The 11,753-nt window shown below is 54.2% G+C and overlaps 1 protein-coding gene across 2 annotated transcripts; it reads left to right on the top strand.

Annotated features, from left to right (window-relative positions):
- The first annotated feature begins 3,364 nt into the window (after window positions 1-3,364).
- AMDHD2 (amidohydrolase domain containing 2) lies at window positions 3,365-10,417 on the top strand. Of its 2 annotated transcripts, XM_076350984.1 has the most exons (11): window positions 3,365-3,754; window positions 4,296-4,432; window positions 5,132-5,271; window positions 5,647-5,701; window positions 6,136-6,348; window positions 7,467-7,555; window positions 7,903-8,047; window positions 8,319-8,426; window positions 9,156-9,224; window positions 9,671-9,772; window positions 10,188-10,417. In XM_076350984.1, exons 1-11 carry the CDS (start codon window positions 3,672-3,674, stop codon window positions 10,274-10,276), a joined length of 1,230 nt encoding a protein of 409 aa, XP_076207099.1. In that variant the 5' UTR covers window positions 3,365-3,671; the 3' UTR covers window positions 10,277-10,417. The 2 variants fall into 2 exon arrangements, with proteins under 2 accessions (XP_076207099.1, XP_076207100.1); XM_076350985.1 differs by lacking the exon at window positions 9,671-9,772.
- The last annotated feature ends 1,336 nt before the right edge of the window (window positions 10,418-11,753 follow it).

Genomic DNA, 11,753 nt, shown 5'->3' on the forward strand with positions numbered 1-11,753 from the left:
TTGGGAATTGAGCCAGGTTAAAAATAACTCCACCTGAAGAAAAAAAAAGTTTGCTAAAGAAAATGCAAGTGAAACTACAGCTTGTGATTCCCTCAGCCTATTACTGGGGCAGTAGAGAGAAAAAGCATGCAATTATTAGAGGAGTGTGCAATTATTGGTCATGCAAGACGGGGTTAATTTAATACTGAGAAATAAAAGGACAACATCCAAACAGATAAGACTTAAGCAGGACAGATACATGACATGGATGACATACCTACAGCATCAATGAGGCAAATTGCCATACCTTTCATCTTGGCACCGGCTGTTCCATTCTTCCCAGCAGTGCAGAGGGAGGTCCGGGCCGTTTTCCAGCGTTTTGATTCAATGGTTTGCTTTGGGGCTTGCAGCCTAGAAAAATGTTGGAGATCTCTGTCGCCAAAGGGTTGGTGAAGCTGTGTCAATGGGGTGGACACCATGGCAGGATCTTTCATAGTGTATGTTACTATCTGTACGCAGTCAGTATTTGCATTTACCTAGATGTCTCTTCCACTGCCAAGAAAAGTTCACTGTCACAAGTTTGGTAGCATGCACGTTCATATGAAGGTGCCCTGTTTTGGCCACAGGCGGTTTGGGTGCTCTATGTGCCTTTTGACATCTGAATTCAATTTAGCAGCTTGGAAGAGTACTTCCCTCCTCGCAGAGTCGTTTGCTCAAATAAGCAGGCCTGAGATCTGCTTTTAGGATTCATGTTCTAATCTTCCGGTTTTGGAGTCTCCTTGACTTCACCTGTACTGAAGCCACAAATCATTCCCACCAATATGTTGCTGGGTGCCCCAGACGTGGATAATTTCAGCCACGATGAGGAAAACCTGCCTGAAGCTATTCTTGGCCTCAAATTCCCAAAACAGTGCTGCACATAGCTTTCCTGGCCTCAACTAGCATCATTCCCAGCTCTCCATTTCAGGGGCCTTTACTGGCATCCTGCTGACAGTAAGAGGCAGCTTGTACTGTGGACAAGCACTGACATCATGGAATGATAAGTACAGCATAAAACCTCATTAAAATTCAATTCCTGGCCAGACGGGGATGTTACGTTTCCCATCATTTATCTTTTCTCGGTGTGATTCATCAGTGAAGCTCACATCAGCACCCTGCCTAGACACAGTCCTTGATGAGACACTTGACTCTCTCTGCGATACCGTGGGACACCAAACAGGATAAACACGCAAGTGAGAGTGCTAGGCAGACTGCTGCAGCACACAGCAGTCCCTGCGGAGCAAAGAGGACGGAGGGGAAATGGAAGCATCTGCCAGCAGATGTTTAGGAGTAAATGCTTAGACTGTCGGGGACACTGGCTTTAATTTTAACGAAGCATAGTACTTGCCTTTAACGTTTTGGAGATTGGACATTGTTGCCCCTCTGGCCACAGAGACTGCAGACCCTGGTGCCGTGGTCTGCTGGAGAGAAAAGGCAGGGGGCTGGCTATAGAGCACAGAACAAGCTTTCTGTCTTCTCTCCCAGGCTGCTGCTGACTTGTCAAATGACCTTAGGAGCCTGCCTACAGCAATGCTGTCAGCTTAGAAAGTAACATTTAAAAGAAGTAATGACTTACCTGTCCAGGCTGCAGTTAACTCTTTGTCCCTGTAGCTGAGACTGAGAAAGGAACAGTGAAGGGTGGGTTTCCAGAAACCTTACTTTGCCTGAGCCAATAAACAGTTCAAATTTCATTTTGTTAGTGTAATTATTACTCTGCCCAGCCAGATTTCCAAGCAGGTACATGCTTTGCAACACCTGTCTACCAGCTCTCAGGGACAAGGATCAGCTGGTGCTTTGTGACAGGCCCATCCAGCGCACCCGGGTCTGCCTGGGGTTGCCATTCAAGACATAAGTAATCGTGAGTCAGATGAAGCAAGGCCTGCACTGTTGTTTCCTTGCACAGTGGATGTAGCCCGCTGGCTCCTCATGGTACGGCGTGAGTGTTGTCCCATGCATGTGCGGTGCGCAACAGCAAGCAGAGCAGTTCTTCCAGGCAGTCTCATTCTGCAGAGAGGAACGAGTCCACTGTGACCGTTCAAGCCAAGGTTACTTATTCACAAATTCACACACTTACAAGCTATTAGGAACCACTAATTCATCTCCCCTGACCTCTCAGGCCTTTCAACTTTGCCTGATAAAAAGTAATACTTAGCGAGTAACATTTCATTCCATAAAGGCATTCACCCGTCGGCGTGTGACATGGTTGCCCAGCTAGCGGTGACAGTGCCTGTACAAGAGCTGCATCATGGCTCACTAAGGGCTGTGGGATCCTTGGCTGGAAGATGCCAGGTACTAGTGAACTTGTAAAGGTGGCTTGAGCTTACTTGTCTGTCCTGGGGCTGAGTAATGGTTCTTGAGCGATGATGCTCTAGACCATCTGCGCTGAGGAGCTCCAGTTTGGAGTCAGTGGACACAGTGGAGAAGGATTCTGCCCCAAACATTTCTCATCAGAGCCTAAGGCAAGAGACAGCAGGAGGTGTGCGCAGACTGCCAAGAAGAAGGTCTTGGGGAGGTGGTTGTGACGAGCAGATGATGACACCCGCACAGTCAGCACAGCAGCTCCTCCTCACACCTCTCCAGCTTCCCTGAGCTCACCCGGTCTGGAGTGTCCCTGGATAAGGCAGGTTCCCTTAGTACACGCGTTGCTCCCCACTGGTATCAGACCTTTCCAAAAGCATTTTGTCAGCTCCACATTACACGCTGCAGCAAAACACCAGCATATGCTGCTGCTAGCCCCCTTAGAGGCTCTGATAGGGAACGTTACTAATTTCTATTTAATGCTTAGAGTGATTAAACCAGACCCAGAGAGTAAATCCCCTGGGACACTCGCTGCAAGGAGTGCAAGGCTTCCCAGGCGAGAGGAGCAGGCATCTCTACGGCGTTGTCCCCACAGCCCCCTCCGACGCCATGCCGGTGACAATGGCAGGCCATAGGCCCAACGGCCTGTGTGGGCCAGCAGGAGACCCCAGGCCCGAGGGGCAGCCAGGGCCGAGGACAGCTGTGGAAGGGAGCTCCTCCACCGCCGGTTCTCCTTCACCACCGGCTTTCAAATCAAGGTCGTGGCCGCGAGTCCTGCCCGCTCCCCTCAGCCCGGCAGCCGGCCCGCCTCTGCCGAGCCGCCGACCTCCTCAAGATGGCGGCGCCCTTCCCATGATGGCGGCTCCTTGCGGGACGGTCACGTGCGGCGGGGGGGGGGGGGGGGGGATCCCGGCGCGTCAGCTGAGCGGGCTCACGTGATTGGAACCGGCGGCGCTGCGGACTAAGGCCGGCGTTCGCTCCGCCCCCCCGCCCCGCCCCCGGCCCCGCCCCCGGGTGTCCCGGTCCCTGCCGCTGCCCCGCGGACGGGGCGGGGGGTTGCACCGGGCCCGGCCCTGAGCGGGTCCCGCGGCGGGGCCTGGCCGCACAGGCCGGCGGGGCCTTTTCCTCACAGCGTCGGTCCGGAGCCCCGGGGAGAGGCGGGGGCCTACCCGCCGCCTGCCCCCGGGGCGGTGCTCCGGCACCTCCGCCCCTCACCGGCTCCCCGTTTCCGCGGCAGCCGCTCGCACCGGCGCCGAGGCCTTGCCCCGCTCCGCCACCCCCGGTCCCCGCCCCGTGCCCCTCACCCCCGGTCACCGGGGAAGTCCCCCGTTCCCGCCGGCTCCCGCAGCCCCGCGATGCCGTCCAACAAATCCGTCTCGGACGCGCCCATCGTCCAGTTCACCAACTGCCGCATCCTGAGGAGCCACCAGCTCCAGAGGTGAGGGCTGCCGGGGTACCGGGGTTGCTGGGGGGTACCGGGGGGCGCCGGGGCTCACGGCGGGGCTGCAGAGCTAACCTGGAGTGCCCGAGGGACTGTCCCCAGGTCCTCCAGTGCATCAGCTGCCGGCTCTCGCCCCCCTGCACTCCCACCGTCCCTCATCCCCTCCGCCTGATTTCTGAAGGAGATGAGGCGTGCGTGTTGTACGGCCCCTCTCTGCTCCCCTCGTCTTTCGTTTTGCCTCCTCCGCCAGCCCCTGGGCCCCTTGGCCATCGCCACCACATTTGGCAGGCAGCCCATGAAAATCCCGTTCCCACGACTTTTGTAAAGCCAGAGGCCACACAGAGAGAGGGCTGCCAGTCATCTCACTGCTGGAAGAGCAGCTTTGCCCTAGTAGACATCGGAGAGCCCATGGCAGAGGGTGCCGGTGGGGTCTGCTCTGCCTGAGGCCACCCCTGTCCCTGGGGCTATGGCCACCTGCTCCCATGTGCTCCACCACAGATGGCAGAAGAGCTTGGTGTGTGTGTAACTGTCCCTTCAGGGAGGACCTGTGGGTGCGAGAAGGGAAGATCCTCAACCCAGAGAAACTCTTCTTTGACGAGAAGGGCTCTGCTGACATCCAGCTGGACTGCAAGGACAGCATCATCGCCCCGGGCTTCATCGATGTCCAGATCAACGGTATGGCAAAGCCACACACGCTCGCAGCGGGGTGGGGGTCCCACGTTTGTCCATCACTGACCTTCAATCCTGCTGTGTGCATACTGCCCATGACCAAGTGCGTTTCAGCTGCTCCAGGGAGATGTGAGTCACCGAACTAACGATAAAGAACAATTTTGCCCGTGATTGCTGCTGTTGCATAATTGATCCCCTTTGGCTGGGTGGTGGTTTCAGCCCAGCTTTCCTCTTAACCTCATTTTCATCAACAGTCCCTGCCCCTGTGCTGGCAGGATGCCCGCCCTACCCTTTCCAGGATGCAGGGAGGACAGAGCAGGACTTCTCGAGGGAACAAACCTTACCTGCAGTAGCTCTTTCCTGAGGGTCAAGAGAGGCTTGTTCTATAGTAGCTTATGTTGGAAGTTAGATCCCCTTTTCAATGGGGAATCCTCAGATTTTGCCCTGCATCAAAATAAAAAGTTGCAAAACGCTGGGATGCTGTGGGAAAAGCACTTCAGCAGGACAGCATTGGTTGGATTTCTACTCGTAGAGCCTTGCAAATGTAGGACAGGAGAAGTGCTGGTGGAGCCCTTCGCTTCTGGTCAGTGCTGTACAAATGGAGTGGCTCACTCCAGTCACACAAAATGTTTCTTCGGCGTTTTCAGGTGGGAAAACATCCACCGGGGAGGCTGCAGCTTCATCTCTGTTTTGTTCATGGTGCAGGAGGCTTTGGGGTGGACTTCTCCCTGGCTACAGATGACTTCAAATCAGGGATTGACTTGGTCAGTCAGAAAATCCTCTCCCATGGAGTGACCTCCTTCTGTCCCACCCTGGTGACCTCTCCTCCATCTGTGTACCACCAGGCAAGTGACTTTCTTCCCCTCTCATCTGCAGGGTGATAAAGGGCTGAGGTTGGTACTAAGAGGTGAGAGGGCCAAGGGCTGGGACTGCAGAGACTGGGATAACTGCCTTGGCGGAAAAGCCGTGGGCATGAGGAGCTGGACTCTACCCCTGGATTTCTTGCCCTTAACCTTTAGACATCGCTAAGACAGCGATGTCTCCCAGGCCAGCTTTGCACAACGGGGCTTGCAGCTGGCTTTTTCTTTGCGAGCTGTGTTTGGCTGATGGTCCCAAGTGGTCCAGCTACACAGCTCTCTCTGGACCCGAGGTCTGGGTTTGTTTTGGCAGGCTGGGGTGCTGTGTCTGGGGTGCCATGTCTGACAAACCCCTTTCTCTAGGTTCTCCCTCAGATCAGTATAAGAAATGGTGGAGCCCACGGAGCAGGTATCCTGGGTAAGTGGTTTTGTCCCTCGCTATCCTTTCTGATGATACTCTAGGTAGGCAATTATCTTGTTCATTGTTAAGGAGAAAGAAGCTACTGTAGGGACAGGACAAAATGGGGGCTGGAGCTATCTTGATGGGAGGGGTGCACAGGAGGGCACAGACCCGCTTTCTCCCTCAACCTGTGCCTGGCCTTTGCCGTGGTCTCTGCCATGATACACACACTGCTCCAGCCCTTTTGGGCCCCACAGGTTAATGGCAGTGGGGTGGCTTGGCTTGGCCAGTTGCCAGCGCTGCATCTTTCGCTGTGCTGAGCTCAGAGTTACCCGAGCCATGTGTTTTGCTGCGGGAGAATGGGAAGAGCTTGACTGGAGCAGGGTAGACACAGCAGGTTTCTTGGTCCTTGGCGGGGAAAGGGTCATAGCTTTGTGTTTCTGTTTGGGCAGGGACCCATCTGGAAGGACCATTCATCAGCAAGGAGAAGAAAGGGGCGCACCCGGAGCACTGTCTCCGCACCTTTGAGGCAGGTGCCTTCCAGGACCTGCTTGCCACCTACGGGTCCCTGGACTGTGTCCGGATAGTCACCCTGGCCCCAGAGATGAAGAGGAGCAGTGAGGTGATCCGGGAACTCACCAAGCAGGGCATCTGTGTCTCGCTCGGTAAGGGCTGGGGAGGAGGAGGCTTAGGGAGGCTCCGTCTCCCTGTGCCACATGGGCCAGGCAGCCCCTCTCTCAGGGCTGTAGCACCTCTAATGGTGTCTCAGTGTGACTGGATGGGGTGGGATTTTCTTTTGCCTGGCCGATGTGGAGGTGACAGACCTGTCACAAATGGGGACCTCACTTGATGCTGCGAATCTGTCGCCCTTTGTACGGTAAGGGCCAAACTTCATATTGATTGAAAAGCCCCTGCAGTTTAACACAAGGTAGCATTTGGTGCTGCAAATACACAGGAAAGAATAGCAGTCTTACTTGAATAAAGGTGTAATTGAGGGTTGACGATGTGGAAAGATTCAAACTCTGAAGTTCAACTGCTTTAGGCCTTGTTTGACAGGTGAAATAATTTTCCAAAGGTTATTGTTGAGTTTTGATAACTCTGTTTTTCAACTGGAAGTGCTGTAGGAGACCTCTACCTCCATTGCCTTGCCACTGGCAGCAAGGGCCTCCAAGGCCACTGACTTAAAACTGGCTGCATTTTTCTTGTCCTCTGTTTCACAAACTCTTCTTTGCCTCATTAAAGAAATCATTAAAGAAATCCGGGGGGGTAGTTACTCAGGGTGAAATTAAACCTTAAGTGAGAAGGGCATTCGCACAGCAGAGCATCTCTTATCTCACAGCCACATAAAGAACCACAGAAAGGCAAAGTTTGCCCACAGAGCATTAGAGCTGCTGTCCGTGTTGGGGAAAACAGAATTTTCCTTCTTGGCAAAGTCCCCACTGTCTCTACTCCCTTGACAGCTCTCTGTAAAGCCTTTAAACATCTGAGGACAGCAGACAGGCGTGTCCTTGGACCTCTAGCCTAGCCTGAGGGCAACTCTCTGGGAGCAAGGCAGCATTTGTGATGGTTGTGATGTGAACAGTGAATGCGTTCAGGTGAAGCACCCACTGCCCGAGTCCCCCATGGTCATGGCCAGACACCTCTGTGCCGAGGCTGGCATCTCAGACCTCAGCCCAGGGTGGGGCATCAGAGTAGAGTCCTAGTGACAGAGCGTGTCTTCACTCCTGTAGGGAAATAAATGGAGAGACGGGCAGAAAAATCATGTGTTGGTCTTTGTTCCTAGGTCACTCGGTGGCTAATCTCTCTCAGGCTGAGGAGGCTGTGCAGCATGGCGCTACCTTCATCACTCACCTCTTCAATGCCATGTTGCCGGTGAGTAGCCGAGGGCACTTGCCCTGCGCTGGTATTGCTTTTGGTGCTTGCCCTCCTGCTCCCCACAGATGCATATTCTCCCCAGCTTGTTTCGTAACAGGCCTTGCACTGAGGTTTCAGCACTGAACCTCTGGCTTCACATTTCTACTGCCTGATCTAAAAGAGAGTCAAGGCTGTATCAGACTCTTGAAATTCGAGGAAATGCCCAGATTTGTCTGGTAAAAGATGGAGAACCTAGCTGCCAGGCGCTGTTTGATAGAGATGGTAGCTGCGTCCCCTGATGGGAAGGGTCTCAGCCCACAAGTCCTGGTGATGCTCCACAGCTGGTCCTCTCTCCCCTCGGGCAGTTCCACCATCGTGACCCTGGGATCGTGGGACTGCTGACAAGTGACAAGATTCCTGCTGGGCGGAGAGTCTTCTACGGCATGATCTCTGATGGCATCCACACCAATCCCGCCGCCCTACGAATCGCCCACCGAGCCCACCCCAAAGGTGAGCCATGTCGGGCCCACGCAGCGTCACCAGCCATCCCGAGCACTGTGCCATCTCCCACAAAACACTCACGCAAGTGCTGTGGCATGCTGCCCTCACTGCCTGAAACAGGTCACAGCCATGTGTGCTGATCCACCAGCCCTCTTGCTTCGGTCGGATGTGGCTAGAGACGCTTTGGCCCCTTTCTGGGAGGACCAGCATGGCGCAGCGCTCGGAGCTGCAGCAAGGTCGGCTGCAAAGCTAACGCAGCCTCTTTCCTTGCGTTCCTCAGGCCTGGTGCTGGTGACGGATGCGATTGCTGGCATGGGGCTGGCACCAGGTCGGCACACACTGGGTCAGCAGGTGGTGGAGATCGATGGGCTGAACACCTACATTGCAGGTAAGTGCCGTCCTGCAAAAGAGCTGGGGCAGCGCTGCCACTCGTGTCTGTTCTGGAGAGCTCAGCACGCCTTGCAGTGCTTGTTGGTTGTGCCACCCTCTTGGGTTTTGGTGCCTGATCGGTTAATGGCTCTGCAGTGACTTGGCCCTGGGGATAATGAGGCACCTCGTGAAGAGGGGGATTGCCCCATCTTGGTGGAGTGAGGAGGAATCTGTCAATTTTCAGCTGTCCGCAACACCTTTGAACACCTTGTTGCCCAATGTCATGGATGCTAGATCCCCAGTGGGGTCAGAAAGGACAGAGAAATCCCACAGATATTTATTGTCCCTTGTCTTTACTATAACACCACCACTTCTTGCTAACAAATATCCCTAAACTGCAAGCAATTGGAGACTGGGAAGGTATTTCGGAGAAGGATCATTCCTTTCTCAGTTCCCTTCCTCTGTCTCTGGCAGCAGGTGCCTGCGTTGTGAGCTAGTTTCACCCAGTCCAGCTGGTTTTATGGTGGAGCTGCAGGGTGACATCCCGGTACATCTCCCTGCGCCACCAACACAGACTCGCTCTCGCCTCACTCTGTCACTCGGCAGCCATGGCTGTGGGCCTTTCAACTCACTCCTCGTGTGACCCAGGATTTCTACCCCTTTTGGTCACATTATGCTTTCCCACTGCCCCGCTTCTCCTTGCTATGAGTTGTGGGACCTGCGCAGTGCCATCCCGTTCCTCTCCCAGGTACAAAGACCCTGAGCGGTAGTGTGGCAACCATGGACACATGTGTGCGACACTTCCAAGAAGCCACAGGTAAGTGAGCCTTGTCCACAAGGTGTTGCCCCCTACGTTGACTTGGGAAGAGGTCTTGCTCTTGCCAGCTGTGTCCGCTTCACCAGGGAATGTTCCCTCTTGCCCAAGACAATGAGAAGGGCTGGGATCAGCGGCACTGGCCACAGATAAGCAACTTTTTGAGGGGAGGTTTCATCTTAACCCATAGCACTAATGAGAGGTGAACTCTCCTGCTCCTTTCTCACAAAGGTGAATGACTTTCCCCTCCCCATACCCTAGGTGTTCAGTTCTCCTCTTCCCGTTATCTCCCGTAGGGATGTTTCCCCTCCCCAGCTCCATATGGCTGTGGCGAGGATGTTCTAGCTCAGGTCCCTGCCAGGCCGACAGTTGCCTTAGCCAAGGGGATTTGGGCTGCTCTGGCAATGGGGCTGTTTGTTGCCCTAATGCCTCCCCCTTCTCTGTTCAAGGGTGCTCAGTAGAGACCGCGTTGGAGGCAGCGTCTCTGCATCCCGCCCAGCTCCTGGGGATTGAACACAAAAAGGGGACACTAAATTATGACTCCGATGCAGGTACTGGTATGGGGACAGCAGGTACTGGTATGGAGACAACAGTGTGAGGGCTCCCGGGTGCTGGAGTAAAGCAGGGGCTGCTGCGAACGCATCTTCATCCCCTGCTTCAGTGGGAGCTGCAGGGAGACTCGCTCTGCCTGGGATTTTCTCTGGGCTTTTGCTTTAGGCTTTTGCTCCAGTGTTTTTCCCCTTGGATGCTGGTGGTGTTTCGTGAGCCCTTTGGAGAGACCAAAGGGCTCCATGCTCCAGCCAAGCATGGAGCAGAGCCACCATAGCACAGATGGCACCACACTGCTGTCTCGCTGCCATGTCTGGGTGGGGAGAAGCTCTTTCCCACAGAGCCCAGCTCCTCCCAGCCAGCTTCAGCTGCTCCATTTATCTGACGCCTGCTTCCTTTCTCTCTTGTCCGATGCAGATTTCCTGATGCTGAATGATGGTCTGTATGTGCAAGCCACGTACATTGCGGGTGAGGAAGTCTGGAGACAGGATGCGTTAGGCATGTGACGCTGGGCTGTCCTGGTGCCCTCCGAGGCTCCCCGGCACTGTGGTTAGCAGCTTTGGTAACCACGCCACTTCTTTTTTTTTATTTTTTTTTTAATTCCTTCCTGCAACTCCCTTAAAGGAGCCTCATACCAAAGAGCTGCGTTTTCCAGCGCAACCGCTGCTTCCAGTTACAGCCATGCCTGCAACAAATTTGTTGGTGCTCAGTTGGTGGAGTGGGGAAAGCAGGCAGACCTGTGTTTGGGGAGACTGTCAGTCCCCAGAGTGACCTGAAGGACTGCACAGCTGTCCTGCATGGAGTCCCCAGACAGAAGTGCTCCTGTCGACGTCTTACAGCAGTGTGAAAGCTGTCCCAGCCTTTGCACTGTTTCATACAGCACACACTAACCTGCCCCATGCCCCAGGCAGGCTCAAGCCATTTCCATTCCTCTGCCTGCTGTTTGCCTCGCTCCCAGGCAGCCGTGGCTGGTTAGACATCAGCTTCCACCAGCTCAGCTCGCAGCTCTTCACGTTAAAAGGTTCCTGTTGTGTCAGCAGAAGTTGAGGATCACGTTCTGATCCCCCGGCAGTCCCTCTGTCGTGTGTCCTCTGGAGCAAGGCTGTCACAGCTTGCCAACTCGGTGCCATTGTGAGGCTGTGAATCCATGTGGGCTGAATTCTCAGGGCAGAGATCAAACCCAGGAAAAATGAGGCATTGCTGGTCCTTTGTGCCTTTTCCCTGCATGGGCATTGAGTCCACAGCACGTGGTTTCAGCTGGAGACATGGACAGCATCCTGCCACAGAAAGCAATGTTCCTCTTAACTCTTTGTTCTGGCTAGGTGGGTTCTGCAGGCTCTGTGCCCAGCCATACCTCGCAGAGCCTTTGCATCGTCTGATGGGTTTGTGCGTCCCTCAGGCCACAGACGGGAAGCTTTTGCTTTAGGGGATGCATCCAGACTGGTAGTGACGGGCTCACAAGCCCTCGGTCCAACTCAGGGACTGAGGGAGAGGAGAACTGCAGCGGGATTCTGGCCTTTCAAGACAGTTGCTGATAGCTCGTTATTCCCGTGCTCATTATTATCTTCTCCAATACTTGACTGTCAGCTCTTTTCCTGACACTTGGACACTTCTATGCGAAGACTGATGCTGATTTCAAACCTACTGCAGTCAGAAAAGTCTTGCGATAAGTCTTAGACAACCTGTGACAAGACTCAAACCAGTTAGATGTTTTTTGTAGTGAGGGGAGGGCTTAGACAAAGGCCAAGTCTTAGCAGGGGTGGAGGCTGTAAGGCAAGACAAAAGTCTGGTTGGGATTGACAGACGTGTGCCGATTTTTCCAGTACCTTTTTATAACCTTTAACAGCAACATTTTGAAGTGCTTTCCTAGCACTTTAGAGCCCTGCTGGAATAACTGGCAGCCTTGGAGAATTTCTAACATCAACAGCCAATGTCAGGAGAAACTATAGCCTCCACGATTTGAAGCATTTGAAAGAGACATCA

Source organism: Aptenodytes patagonicus, chromosome 13 (genome assembly GCF_965638725.1).
Source record: "Aptenodytes patagonicus chromosome 13, bAptPat1.pri.cur, whole genome shotgun sequence".
NCBI lineage: Eukaryota > Metazoa > Chordata > Aves > Sphenisciformes > Spheniscidae > Aptenodytes > Aptenodytes patagonicus.